Genomic DNA, 15,679 nt, shown 5'->3' on the forward strand with positions numbered 1-15,679 from the left:
TGGTTAAACATCTTTATCTGTCCTGAAATACTTCAGCCTCATTCATCATACCTCACCAAATGATTTTGTCTTTTAATCCCAAACAGTCAATTTGCAGAAGGAATCAAATTAGAGGCATATTTGGTTACTGCATAAAGTTTATCCAATCCTTAGAATCACTGAGCATCTCTGGGAGGGAGACAGGTATTAAAGCTCTGCCCAGAGGTTCCCAGGTACCCCTCGGTACTGACAGCATATGGAAAGAAGCGATGCTGCGTGAAGTGGGGCTTGTTCATCTTGGAAACAAATGACTGATTTGGGCAAGCAAACGCTGAACACAACCACTGTAGCAGCTGGACATAGCTTGTGCCACTGACAGACAGGCAGTCATGTATATGCACATAACTGATGCTTTCCTAATAAATACTTGATGGCAATGTTTAATCATGCATGCAAGTAAGAGATGTTTTTATCTAACATCCATACCTACTATAATACAGAGCTGCAGAGAAAGAGCAAATACTATTTTTCTTCAGAAAACAATTCCCATTAGATGGATAATCGCAAGGACGCCGCTTGCTAACTCAGTCTCCTTTCCCGAAGCTCCAATTAGCATTCAGTAGCAAGTTTTCACTGCTTACTACTGCACCAAGCTCAGTGACAGGGCATTCCTTTAAAACCCAACCACTGCCACTGCACACATCAGACCTTTTTTCCACTTTCAGTCTCTCCTCAAGCTGAGATCTTTCTGACTTGACAGCAACTCTGTGATCACTGCAGATTATTCAAAGCCCTTAATTCCTGCAGAGCATAACGTTCTCAACATCATCACCTCCATTCTTAGCAGACAGAAACACTATAAATATTTAGTTATTTACCTTGCTTTCTTTAGTAGAAAACTCAGAAGAGTTGGAGATTTTCATAGATTTTGACCGATGGGATTGCCGCCAGAGGGATTCTTCTCGGGAGTATTTCACTGAACCTGTGGCTCTCACCCGGACTTTGCTGGTGCTCTGAACACTGTTAACTCCAATCATTTCCAAAAGTGATGGGATGGGATGGGGGAGAAGAAAGCTAATGGCACTTCCCAATCCCCTGCAGAGGTATTGGAAAAGGTTGCGTCTGGAGAGCCCAGGCTCAAGCAATCAGTGTTTGCTTAAAAAGCACTAGGCTGTTTCCTCCAGCATCTTCAGGCACACTGTTTGGAGCCAGCCTGATTGTTCCAGGCATTGCTCACGTCACTGAATGGGGGGGGGGGGGGGGAACCGAAGAAAAAAAAACAGAAAGAAAAAGGATGACAGAAACTCCACCCCTGCTCCACTCTCCTCTCCAGCACAGACGCCCCCTTCATACACACACCAACGGCAAGGAGAGAGGAGGAGAGAAAGATGCTGGAACAAATGCCAGCATACCAAGCAAGAGATTCATTTTCAGTTCACACAGCCACGCTTCCCTGCCTGCAACGGCCTGCCATGCTCATTACTGTCTGAAATAACAAAGGACGCTGCAAAAAGAGTGTTTAATCACCTGCCACTACAGGCTTCTGGGTGTTAGAAATAGTGATGGGTTCCCAAAGCACTGGAAGAACAAGTGAAAGCCCACAGCATCATGATGAAGGGACACACATAAGCCCCATGGAGATGCCCCCATTACATCCATCCTCAGTGAATTTGTTCAGCAAGCCTAAGTATTCTCAATCCTTGGCCAGGGCCTCTCACTCCAGCAGGAGCTTGGGGAAAAGAGATGCTTTCCCCATGGAGTTCAGCAGCAGGGCTGAGAGCAGGCAGCTGCAGGTCCAGCTGTCCCCCTGACATTACTGGCAGCTGTGACCACACCATTCTGCTAGAAAAGCATATCCTCCAGCAACCAATCCTGCTCATGAGCTGCACCTTGCTCCTCCCCAGCAGGAAACCCACAAGACTCCGTGGCTGTGGGGCAACTGCCAACATCCATGTGCGCAGCTGGCACTGCTTGAACCCCTCAGTGGGTCAGACATGCTGCCAGCACCTAAAGTTGCGCTCTCCCAGGCATGGGGTAAGGGGAGGCCGGCAATAATTGCAGCCAGTGCTGTCACCAGGGTGAATGTGCTATATAAGGGAAAAGAGAGATGTTTACCTCGATGTTGCAAAAGCACCATCATTTCTGGCTCCTGGAGACCCAGAGCGCAGCAGACTGCGCATTGCCATGGCAACATGCTACAATAAGAGAGAACTAACTCTACTATGCTCAGCATGGGGTCGCAGCAGCTGACGGACACATGCTGGGACAGGTGGAACATCTCCTACAAGTGCCAAGGCAGAAGCAGTCAAATGGGACATCATCCCAAACTTCAGAGGGGGAAGCAGATTGTTGAAAAGGCAGCACAAGGAACCAGGGCACAGGACTGCATGAGTACCTCACCCTGGCTAACACGGGCTTTGGCAACCTGGCCCATGACAGGCAAGGCCAGACTAGCAACAGGATCACAGGTCTGGAGGGCCCCAGAGCCTGTTGTCCCATCCTAAGGCACCTTCCACCATATGCTCAGGTTCTTTAGAGAAGCCCACAGATATCCCTCGTTCTGTCTGCTCCCCAGTGAACCAGCAGCATGCCCCAAGAAGCCAGGCCTTACAATCACCATGTAACACACTCACATGCCAGGATGATGGTACCAAAAGACAGGAGGCCACTGCCCTGGCACAAACAAACCTCACTTTGAACCACATCTGTCAGCTCAGTGGACGGCCTCTAGCCTTATCTCATGCCCAAGTCCCACTCAAATTCAGAAGAGCCAAGCCAAGAGCTTGCTTAGTCTCCATCTGTGCCGTAGCACCCAGAACTAAATAAGAAGCAGATGAATTGAGTGGGTGTTTTACATAGTTACACCCTCCCACCCTCCTGCAATCAGGCCTGAGTGGACAAATGACCAGACAGCCACATGTTCGTGGATGCGTTTTTTGCTTACAGAAGACACCATTCTCTCCCCATTATATACCAGCCATCACCCTTTCCTCACGTTACACTAGGGATACTATAAACACAGATGCTCACTGCGGGCCATGATTGCTTTGGGCAGTGCTGAAGGGAAATGCTCACTGAAGCAGGGAACAAGGAATCAAAATATCAGAACAGAAACACTCCGTAAGAAATTTCTGATTCTCCACAGGTCCAGACTTTGTCCTGCTTGGCTACCAACTTTCCCCATCTAGCAAAGCAACAAAATGCATTTACATTTCCATGACAGTCTGGTCTAGAAAAGGCCATCCTCATCCCACACATAAGCATCACGCTGCAGATGACCTCCAGCCATTCTGCATTAACTGTCTTTGCAAGGTAGGCAACAGGAGACCTTTCCACTCTGGCAACAATCAACTTCACGCTCAGAGCTACTTGCACCACTTCCAAGAAATCATTTTATGTTACTTAACCCAACAGAAATTATCCACTGCTAGTGCAAAAGCTTTTTAAAGAAAATCTCCTTAGTGGAAATACATTGCAATCAAACAGCTCCAGAAGAGCAAAGCAGCAGGTCCCGACAGGTGCTACAGAAATGTCCACAAATCACTCCCTAACCTACCAACCCCCTGCCCAGGCAGAATATTCTTATTCTCAAATTTATAAGGCCACCTCCCCAAGCACCTTCAATGCATCTGAAATAATTATATTCCTTAAATACCACATGCAGACCTAGGCCAATGTGCAATTTGCAGAGCAATTTCATTATTAAACACAAGCTGGACTGAATCACTGAAACATTTCTCTTTCCTTGCCAACATCAAGAACACCTAAGTGCTGCAGTTCCCTATCTAGCATCCTCCCAGCTAAGGTTGGCAGAACCTCAGGCAGGATGGGAACCTGAATTTACAGGGGATCATGTCTAGCTTAGCTGTAAACACAAAGTAGTCCAAAACATCAAGGGTGACAGGTTGCCTGCTGTTCTTTTTTTTTTCCTCTCATCTCAAGACAGAGCATGGAAAACACCTGTCAGCTCTTAAACACAGAGAGCTCCTTGAGACAATGCTTCTGAAGCCTTAAGTATCTTTATCCTAGGAATTCAGCTATTTTATCAGGGTCCCTAATTTTCATCTGTAAATTTTAATACAGTCATATAGTCCTGACTGAACAAGTAGACTTTTTTTACACAGTGATTGCTTTTCCTTTAGGAAAAAACCTCTCTTGAACACTAGAATTCCCAGGATTTTAGAAATTATCAAGCACACTGGATTGATTTGCATCTGTAATTGAACAACAGGAATTTCTGAGGGAGAAAAGAAGTGGGCTGTTAATGTAAAGGCAGAGAAAAGTAATTTCTTTAAGGAGAGACTGGTATGTCTGTGCAACACCAGCAAAAAAATTAAAGCTGTCTGCACCCAATGCAATCTCCAGTTGAGGCAAGAAGATATGGCCTTCTCTTTGATAAGAGATCAGCAAAAGAGTTGGTAGCCAAGGAGCAGAACAGAGATGTTTGGTTGGCACTGAGCCAGAACAGCGTGGTGATATCACTTGGATAACCTTAAGGGCAGTGACCCTATTCATGGATACCTTCTATCAGCATCTCTAACGTGCAAACCATAAGCTTGAAGGTGAACTTGAAACTTTGGGCTAAAGCAAATGAAGGTAGGGTGGGGACTGGGAGGCAGAATCTCTACTATTCTTTCCATCCCACTTTTTTTTTTAAAAGCTTTTCACCTGTCACAAGCACTGAAGCAGACTACACCAACCATGTAAGTAACAGGCAGTCGTGCAAGCTTACTGTGCAATAAACACTTTCCCATCTTTTCTTCCCACCAGTCAGGTTTCCCTGGCAGGCCAAATTTACTCAGTCCTTCCTTTGTCCTCCTAATGTTATTCAACAAATCAAAAACAAAAGAAGAAAAGCTATGGAATTCAAAGTGAAATTTAATACTAGCTTTTAAGGACCAAACCCAAGGACCAAGCTATTCTGTCTGAAGAACTGCAATGTCCTTAGACAAACCCACAAGAATCCATTAGTATCATTTAAGCCTGATTCCAGTGACAATACCATCAACAAAAGCTAACAAACAAAACACGTACACACATCAATTACCTAAAATATACTCTCAAGAGCCAGTAATCACATATTTGTGCAGCACAGGAAAGCAGCAGTATTTAATACTGCCTTTATATACTGTTGTTTGTTAAATAGACATTAAATCTTTTGTAAAAAGATTGCTTTTCTTCTTCCTTCATGCCTGGTTGTTTGGTTTTGTTTTGTTTTTTTCCTTCTCCCCAAAAACAGATGTAGAGGGCAAAGTTAATTCTACTGGATAAACTGTTTATGCATGATGGCTACAGAACTAAAGCTCAACAACTGATCAACGTTGACATTATTTAACTGACACAGCAGTGATATTAAAATAATGATTTCTGAGGTCTGATAACCAAGGGGAACTGACAACCAAGATTAAATCTTAATGTCTCCCACTGCAATCCCTGTTAATAGCAAAAATACTGGAGCAACAACTTTGTTTCTACATGCATAAGCAATCAGGTCAACACGGAAAACCAACTGTAACAAGTTTTACGTATGGAGACAGAACAATGGACATCAACTGAAATTTTCAAAATTATTCACTAAATTATCCACCTCGTTTCCCCCACAAGATAGTTCTATTTTCCACTATCCACAGGATATTATTACCTAACATTTACAGAGACCAAGGCTTTACCTCAGTGTCAGCTGATTAACCAGCAAAAAACACTTGTTGATGTCCTCAAGAAAGAGCCTTTTGCAGGTCATATTGTAGTACTTGTGTGGCATACTCCAAAAGAATCCCTGGAGACGACTCTGATTTCTCATACAATACAGAAAGTAATCCTTACAATAGAAAGTGGTCAAATTACTACAACCTAAAAGGCTATCCCCTGTCAACTAAGCTATTGTAAGTGCACGAGCATGTACTTTGAGACCACCTCAAACAAAGCACATAAAATCATAGTACCATAAAAATACAACCATTGTTCCTATGAGCCCACGAGGGTAACTTAAGATTGTATGTTTTACTTTATACAAGCAAGCTAAAAGGCTTGCAGGCTGACTTGCAGTCACAGATGGTAAGGTTTACCACTGGCTTTTTACATTACTAAGTCACTAAAAGCAGGCTGAGTGATGAAACTCTGTTGGCTGATGGGGATAACCAGTCAATTCTAGAACCTCTGTTTCTCAGAATCCATGCTATATCTTGAGCCAAAATAAATTGTTCCGAAGATGTACTGCCTTGCTGAGAACAATGGGAGAGCACAAGTTTAATGGGAGAAGCTTTTTTATAATAACAGAAATGCAAAGAAACCTTGCCCTCTTTACAGTGATTAGCATTACAAGCAAAAGGATGCAGTTACCCATCTTTAAATTCTTCACAGCATACCACAAAACAGCTCAGCATTGTGGACTAGGGTCCCACTGAGTTCCTTGGTCAAGCAGCATAGTCTTAAGAGGAAAAAAGTTCCTCTTCCTGCATCATATTTTGCAAACTAGGGTCTACTGCAAATACGGCTGGCAGAAATGAATGGAGGCATATAATAAGCATCAAGTCACAGAGACCACCAAATTCCTTAAGTTTAAGCTGCCAAATGTATCTATAGAAGAGAGCAGCATCCCAAGGAGATCTAGAAATCCCACCCCCCTTCTCCACCCCCCCCCCCCCACCCAAAAAAAAAAAACAACCAAAAACAACATTCCTAAGTGGCTGTAACAGAAACCCCCAGTAAGGCAAATTGAACACAGTTGCAAAACCAACTATCAGCCACAAATAACTGCTGCAGGGAGCACATTACAGCCAACAACTTAAATAAACCCCTCACCACTCAGCACTCTCCTGGAGACTGCATTAAAAAACAGCCCTTCCTCAGTGCCTCCCTGTGATTCAGACAGCAAACACAAAAACAACAACAAATCCAGGCCACTTAGAGAGCCACAAAAGTTTCACGTGGGTGTTGCCTGCATTGCAAGCCTTGCACTGTGGAAGAAGCAGCTCACAGAGGATAAATAGGCACAGCCTCCAGCATCCCTGTCCTCCACCAATGCATACGCCTATGAAGGCATGTCTGACTTGCCTCAGCTGCAGGAGCAAGCCAACACAGCCCTCACAATGCCTTCCAAAGCCAATCGGTCAGCAGGGCAGAAAACATTTGTCTTGGATTTCCCTTGTATTTTTACCAGTATCTTTGAACTATGTTGTCAACCAAAGAAGTAGGACCTAAGAAGGAAACTAGATGTTCCATTTAATATCAAATGAAATAAAAATTAAATACATATATATATAAAAACATACATAGAAAGTGACAACATAGAACATTTGCCTGCAAGGGTATCTAGGTCATAGAGAAATCTCATGTCATTGCCAAAGTCTGATGACTAACAGAAGGTAGGAATACCAAAGATTTATGGCAATAATTCCCAAACTGGTGGAAGCAATGTTTTCTCCTTTTTCTTTTCCTTTTCCTTTCCTTTTTTTTTTTTTTTTTTTTTAAATATGGTATAAATTATATTCCTACTCCTCCTTCCCTCAAGTTGCTGTACAGAACTAAAATTTCAAGCAGATCAGTGGGTGGAAGATCAAAGAATGTTTTTCAGAATTTGTTTTCTACCTACATGGAGGTGGGAGTAATATGTCATAGGGACCAAAATGTATGTGTGACATTGTATTAGAGATTTCCCAGCTCAAAAAGAGCCTAAAATTCCTTCTTTAAAGTGGCAGAGCACAGCACTGCTGAAGACTACCATTCTCTATCCTTCACAATGACAGCACAAGAAATGGGAAGCTCCACACAGAAACGTTTGTCCTTGAGAGCTGCAAGGCATTTTGGTTAAACCAGAGAAGAACTGACATCCTTGGCTACCCAACAGGATGGAGAAGCTAAACACCAAATGATTCACTCGCCTGATCAACTTGTACAAAATACTGCTGAGACTGCCTCCACGGATGAAAATCCCTTCCTCTCCCTCCCCAACATTCATTAGGAGCCTGGTATTGAGCCATGTAACTGCAGCTAGTCCTAGCACAAAACTCTTAGCCAACTGCTAGGATTTCACTTCTTGCTGACACAGAAGCCTGGTGGGCTAGATGAAGTCTTCTGAATAACAATCTGAAAGCAGAGATAAAAGTCTGGAAAGGAAAAATACTTCAGAGAGATGCAGGCCATGAACGCAGAAACAGACTCATCTCAAAATGCCTACTTCCTAGCAAAATAAGCAATGCCTCACACAACCCCCAGACCACACAGATGAGCCATCATTCCTGCATCACCATTGCAAAATTTTACAATTTAAGTTCATTTGAAAGTTTCACCTTCCCTCCTCAGACACAGGAAGTCAGTGGAGCACATTAGACTTCTTATTATCTTACGTCACTTTCCTAGCTGTATACCTGAGCTTGTTCAGGAGAAGAATATAGTTTTTGGGTTTTCAGTATTATATGAATTGAACTAAACTCCTGTAACACAAAATAAAACAGATGTGCATGTCGCCTTGGGCAAAGGAGTGTCAGAATCCACGTTAATAGCAAAACTTAAAGCAACACGCACATCACCGCAACTTGGCTTAATTGACAGTTCTGCAGAGGCATGCTTGAGCTGGTTACCATCTCTACAGAGGATAAGCTACAACACCCATCATCACATGCCAAAGCAATCAAAGCTTATCGCCGCAGGAAGGTCCTGACTGAAGATGGAGGAAAGCAAAAGCAATCCAGGTGTTCCCTTCAGTCACTGTTACTGTGGCTCTTTGGTGATTGAAAGGAAAGTATGTTTTCACAAACAACTGTTAAAGACAAGGATTAATGGCTTTATCCTGCGTTCTCTGACTTTTATACCACTGGATTAGACTCGGTTGTATCCTAGCAGCTGAAAGAGGCCTTCAGTAACAGATCTTTCATTTCAAACATAAGAAATGGCTGCCCCAGAAACATTATCCCCGCAGAAACATCTTAAAAAGGAAAAACTTCATTCTGGAGGGGAACCAAGGAGGTAAGTCCTGATTCCTGCCAAGCAGAATTCTGGCTCTTCTAGCAGAGCACAGACATTTTGTCCCCTCCGCCCCCACGCTTTGCCCACAGCTGCACACTGCTCCAGCAATAAACACTGCCCCTTCTGGCATGCTGTTACAAACTCTCTTCTTGTGAATTTATCAGGCTCCCTTTTCCATTCAGCAACAGCAGGAAGATGGAAATTCTTTGCTGAAGAGCCTTAGCCACAAAATGGAATTGTAGATGAACAATTAAGAGCATTCAAAACAGTTTGATCAGTGTGATTTCCTCTGAGTAAACAAGAGGGGACAAGAAGTTAGCTTACTGATGCTTATTCTTCTCCAGCAAACACCCAAAATGATGGGAAAGGATCAAGCAAGATACCTTGTTTTTTAATTGACTGTTTGCCTTGGCTGATTTTTAAGCAGGGAAAGAGAGGAAGAGAGATAGGAGGCAAAGACTGGCAAAAAAAAAAAAAAAAGTATTCCTTAATTAAAGTACAGGGAACTGACAGTAAAATGAGATAAACTCTACCTTGCAGCTTCTATAGGAAATTGCATATCCCAAGAATCCTGATCAAGAATTAATATCATTTAGGATATTAAGGGAGACTGGTTCTTCAGAAGAGTTCAGCACCAGTGACTCCCACTTAATTTGGTCACTTGATTACAGCTCTTCTTTGGGAGATAAAGCCCAGCCAAAAATACAGCCTTTGAGAAAAAAAAGGTATTCTATGCAGGATTGGAGTCTTATCTCCATCAGCAGTCCCTACTGGGACAGCTCTAGCCAAGCCCCCATCAAGCAGCCCAGCCCCTTCAGCTTGGTGAGGCTGCCTGACGTGCTGTATAAGAGCCACCACATCCACCGGAAGACATACGGCCGGGCACACCCTGTGTTCAGTGTTCCTCCTGGGGGACAACACAGCCACCAAAGTCAGGAGCAGCAGCGGTGTTGCAAACGTACAGACAGCAGACTCCAAGCAGCTCCTTCCAATGCAACCCATGCAATTGTGTCACAACAAACTCCCATGATTCTCCATATACAAGTTATCTTAGGCGCTACAGATGCCAAGGACATTTAAACATATACGGACAACACAGGCAGCTGGTAACTTTGCACATGGCGTAACAACCAAGTATTTTTCCTACAGTGGAAAGCATCATACAATCTAAGTACTGCCTAACAAATGCAGGAATCCATTTCTTCAGAAATAACTCTTTGCACACTCTGTGGGATTGGGTTGCCATTCTTCTTCATGTAAGAAAGGCCTTGTTATTGCTCCCCTCTCAGAACAAGATGACAAGAGGAAGACACAACAGCCATCATTTTACCAGCACAGCATTAGGTAGGACCGCACTGCATGTGGGAAATGAAGCATGGCCAAAATTAGACTATTTCCAAGCCACTCGCACAAAGTGGAAGAAGACAACAGTTACATAACAGAGTACAATCAGCAGAGATGATATGACTGTATCAGGTTAAAACTGGTGTGAGCATGAGGAGGAATTAGCCTGCAGTAAACTAATCCTGCAGTGTAGGCAGGAGATTCCCAATATTCCCCTAGAGTGATTTCATTTCCCTTCAAAGTTGCTTGATACAAACCATGGCCTGCCTTTCTGCAGGAACAAGCAAACAGTGATCTGGTAATGGATTCCCTCTGGCTAACAGCCCACATATTGGGTGCAGTTGTTATAACTGTTTGTGATGCGTTCAGCTCACCCTCACTAATGGAGGTGCAGAATCTCTCCTGCTTTCTTCACCTTCCGCAGCAGCACAGAATTTGCAGTAGCTAACCTGGAGTTTAAGGTATATTTGCGTTGAAGTTATTACTACTGTGGATGAGTCCCTTTGTGTTTCTTGATCTTGGTAAAGTCTGTCACTTGTCTCCATCTGTAAATGCTGATAACTATGCCATTCACAATCTGCCTTTGGGGTAAGCACTGAGCCCATCCATACCAGAGTACTGCTGCACCAGCCAGAACATGGGTAGTCACAATTCTTTGTACTCACAAGCCCTTGCACTCCTTCCAAGGCTTAGACTCACCATGGCAAAGGGACCTTTGCTACAGAACAAAGCTGAAAAGAAAACACTGCTAGTAATTCAGGAATATCTTACCCAGCTTGATATGTAATAAAATTATTTGTATGCCTGGAGTGTAACAGCTCAGAGTCAAAGGACAGGAGTTACAAAAGGTTTTCTTGATTTTGAAAAAATTCATTTCAATAACCATAATCTGCCTGGATTTAAAAGGCTTGATTCACCTTTAACACCAGTCAGCCCCACAGAGATAGTTCTGTGATCCAGTGAATCACAGCTTCGGATACTGCTTCTTATTTACAAGGAGCTACTCTCACTTTGAAGGTACACAGGAACCCTGGAGTAAGTATAAACTACAGCACTCAGGTCTACATGCACTGACAGCATGTAATGAAAATCAGGCTACTATCTCTTACTTCTGGTCTTTTCTAGCAGCTGATGGCAGATTAATGTGTGACAGACGGTCAAACCAGAACTAAAACGGAATATAAAGGAAGGAGCATTTATCTGTCCGCCTGGCAAAGCACTGAATATATGAATACTGCAAGCAGATCCCATGGGGAGCAACACACTATAAATAAGAGGTTTGGCATACTTGCCACTATGGGTCCCAGCTTTAAAGGAAACCTCAGATCCAACAGAAGGAGGGAGAAAAAAGAAAAAAGAGATGAGCCGTTGTGCAGATGGGCATACAAAAGTGAAACCGTTTTCACTGTTAATGAACAGACAAAAAGACACACAGTGAGTGAAACCATATTAGCATTTCTCATTTCCCTGCTATCCAGAAGAAAATCCCCATTCCAAAGCACTGTCATTGACACTAAGAATCAAGGTCTGAACTACAAGGCCTGATGGTGTTTACCACAGTGGCCTTTTTGTTGGGGAAAAAAAATTAAAAAATAAAATGAAGGTTGGGTCCTTCATGGGGATAGCAGGGAAAAAGTGCAATCAGATCTCATATCCAAAGCTTTCTGAAGCCAATCATGCATAAAGGAAAACAGAATCTCCTCACATGTTCATATATGCCACTGAAAGTCTTTTTTCCTATTCAGGCAAAATAAGCACCCAGGGCTACGCACAGTGGAACTAAGGTCAACTATAGCAACTGACCTGACTCCAGCCTGCATGCCCTCTGTGTTCTGGATAGCTCAAGCAGGATTTTCAGCCCTGACTGACTGTGTATTGGACCCACCTCAAAAACTGCAAGGCAACTTCCAAGTCCTGGATGAATGGCACTTGCAAGTCACTTGTTAAGACCTCTCCCCTCTTCTTTCAATTCCAGCATTACTCAGCTTTGCTTTGGGGATTGGCTGTGCAAAGCTGCAGACTTTATACAGTGGTGCAATGCTCATCTCAGAGCCACGAGGCAAATGCAGGAGCACCAGAGGCAGTAAAGCACAATTACTTCCCAACCACATCGTGGGTGTCAGAATCTCGCTCCCGCAGGGGCACACTGCCACCCTGTGGAAACAATCCTTCTCTCGCAGAAATTTTGTAGGGCTGCAGGGAATCAGCCAGCAGCCTCAGCTGCTTGTCATTAGCTGTCCTGCTAATGCACCAGCAAGCCAAACGTGCTTCAGCACTGTGCTGAAGCAGGGCTCTGTGAATTTAATTTATTGACACTAATGCAAATTTAATTTCAGCTAAATCTTTGTAATCATACATATAGTGTCAGGGTAGCTGCTGTGGACACAGTAATGTAGCAATTGAAATGCACATTTACTGGCACTCACTCTGCTTCCCTTCACCAATAAATTAGTAGAACAAGGGACAGAACATCTAGAATATCTTCAGACAAGTCAGATGACAGACCAAAGCTGGGTCATCTGTCATCTGTCCCCAAAGCATCAGGGCAGCATGCAGAGAAGGGCAGAACATCTCAAATGAAGCAGGATGCTGAAAACCAGGTTTCTTCCATCCTACTGCCTCCAGTACATCTTGGGTCCCATTCTATTGCTCTCAGTGGTTCTGGCAAAGAGCCAGTCAGCCTCAGCACCAGTCTGAAGGTCAACAATAAACACCAAGATTCAGCCCCAACTGTGTACTTCTGTCAGCAGGAAAATAAACAGCAGGTGAGAATCAGTGGAAATCTCTCCTCAGTACACTCTGAAGGTTATTTAAACACAGCCTGGAGACCTTTTTATTCAATAAGGGTTGCAATTAGCTTGCAAATTAATCTCAATGCATCTCTCTATGACAGAGCAAGAAATGAACTTCTGTGAAAAAATATTAAGTGATGCTACTGACAGATGAGCACTGCATTCAGATTTTAAAGATAAAGACTTGAAAACTAATAACAAGGGATTTGATTTTACATTCCCAGTTCCTTACACTGAATCACAGAAACACAGAATCACCAAGATTGGAAAAGACCTCCAAGATCATCCCATCCAACCAGACACCTACCACCAATATTTCCCTACTATACCACATCCCTCACTGTAGACCCCACACAGTTCTTGAACACCTCCAGGGATGGTGACTAAGCCATCCACCTGGGCAGCCTGTTTCAGCATCTGACCACTTTTCCTGAGAAAAATTTTTTCTTAATATCCAACCTGAACCTCCCATGGTGCAACTTGAGGCCATTCCCTATCTCTAGCTAGACAGGAGAAGAGGCCCACCCCCACCTCACCACAACCTTCCTTCAGGCAGTTGTAGAGAACAATAAGATCTCCCCTGAGCCTCCTCTTCTCCAGACAGAACAATCTCAGCTCCCTCAGCCACTCCCCGTAAGACTTATGCTCTAGATTCCTCACATTTTTTATGCCCTTCTATGAACATACACCATATGAGGGGCCTATACCTGAACAGAGTACTCAAGGTTCACCCCACACCCCCCAGTGTTGAGTACAGTGGGATGATCACTTCCCTGCTCCTGCTGGCTTGCAGTACACTTGATACAAGGCAAGATGCCACTGGCCTTCTTTGGCCACCTGGGCCCACTACTGGCTCATGTTCAGCCAAGTGTCAACCAACACCCCGCTGGTTCATTTTTTCCACAAGCCTGTAGTGCTGCCTGGGGTTGTTGTGGCCAAAGTGCAGAACCCTGCACTTGGTCTTGTCCTCCCAAAAAAGCTGGAGAAACTACCAACTGCCATAAAACAAAGTCTGCCACTTATGGTTATGCAGGCTCATCTGCAATTCACAATAGGCCTTACAAAACCCAAAGAAGAGGCACAGCAGCTCTTTTGATTTACTTCAGTAGGGTTTGGGTCAGATCTCAGATTCAGCAACCTCTCATTATTATTTCCATTACCAAAAAAAAATTATGGACTCTGGTGTATGCACTCCTCCCCTCATTCAAACAGATTGCTGTTTCATGCCAACAATCACATAAAAAGAGAAATGAAACATTCTCATTATTATTGACAATGAAACAAGATTCACCCTTTTCAGCCTCTTTCGCAGTTCTTCAGATTTAACTTCTGGCATAAACTTAATGAATAAAACCTGAAGCAAAGCAGTCTGTACCAGACAGCACATTGTAATCTGAAATTACATCTGCTCCAATGTGAAAACCCCAAAGTACCTTTGATGAAAAAACATTCGCCTTCCAGATACACAGCTCAGGATTAGTCCTTACATATTCAATAGTCAGAACCAACTGGCTGCTTCTCTCTGATTTAATCAAGAGACAGCAATCTGGGACGGCATGGCCACCTGAGCTTCTAAGACATATGGCTCTGAAGCTAGCCCTATTGAAGATAGGTTTTGCCTGTTCATGCTGCATGTAGCCTCAGTCAGGTACAAGAAAAGGCAGAAAGAAAACAATAGAATTTGCATTGTATATATTGCATATACTTCAGGAGAGGAAACACAGTCCATCCTGTTTTACATTCAGAAAACACAAACAGGGTGTGAGCTATCTCACTGATACTGAGATCCATGTTCCACAGTTCATTTCTTACCTTCAGCAGTCCTTTTTGGAAGTCTTTACCATCGTTCATCCCCTGGAGGTTAGCAATGAATTCTTGGCAGGTCATCTTTTTCCCAATGTTCTGGAAAGGATGACAGAGAAACAAAGCACTATAGCCATGCTGCTTTCTAAAATGACATAAACATGCAACACCTCAGATAAATTACATCTCCCAGCTTTAATTCAAGCCCAAGGCAGGTGTTACTAAGAAGTCATTCCCAACATTACTCATAGGCAAGCATCTCTGTTAACTTAGTTGGAAAAGGCAAGGTGCACTTGGACCCATCTGGACAGACCAATCTGAAAAGAAAAAAGCTAAGTACTCGAGGGTGATGAAGAGGGTGGTGCTGAAGCTCACTGATATATGCATCATACCTTCCACCCCTGTGTTTCCAAAGGTTCTATCAGCCTCTAAGAGAAAATATTTATTTGATACTGCTGTGAGGCACAAGGAAACAAAAAACTGAGTCCCTTTCCAGACCTTTCTCTAATGCTTTCCAGTCCACCAGTAGCAACTGCCTTGTAACAGCTAGATACACAGAAGCAGCCATTTTCTGAGTCACAGTGCTGAGATTAACTTCACAGGGAGCTGATGTCATTGGAGGGTCAGGGGTGTGTTAGAAAAAGGTTCTTCACCAGAGGGCAACAGGCATCAAACAGGCTGCCCAGGGTAGTAGTCAAGGCCCCAGTTACCAGAGTTCAAAGAAGTGTTTGGACCCCTTCTCAGACATAGAGTTTGAATTTGGGGCAGTGCTGTATGGAGCCAGGGGTTGGACTCAA

At 43.6% G+C, this 15,679-nt stretch overlaps 1 protein-coding gene across 8 annotated transcripts in view; it reads right to left on the reverse strand.

The window, feature by feature from the left end:
- PSD3 (pleckstrin and Sec7 domain containing 3) overlaps positions 1-15,679 on the reverse strand; it is a 138,773-nt gene that overhangs the window by 74,028 nt on the left and 49,066 nt on the right. For all 8 annotated transcript variants that reach the window (XR_004305693.1, XR_004305692.1, XM_032441494.1 and 5 more), the window contains one exon: positions 14,892-14,981. Coding sequence is in view for 6 of the 8 variants with exons in the window: in XM_032441494.1 (XP_032297385.1) it covers positions 14,892-14,981 (90 nt within the window). In the remaining 2 variants the exon portion in view is untranslated. The remainder of the gene's footprint in view (positions 1-14,891; positions 14,982-15,679) is intronic.

This window comes from Coturnix japonica, chromosome Z (assembly GCF_001577835.2).
Source record: "Coturnix japonica isolate 7356 chromosome Z, Coturnix japonica 2.1, whole genome shotgun sequence".
Classification (NCBI taxonomy): Eukaryota; Metazoa; Chordata; class Aves; order Galliformes; family Phasianidae; genus Coturnix; species Coturnix japonica.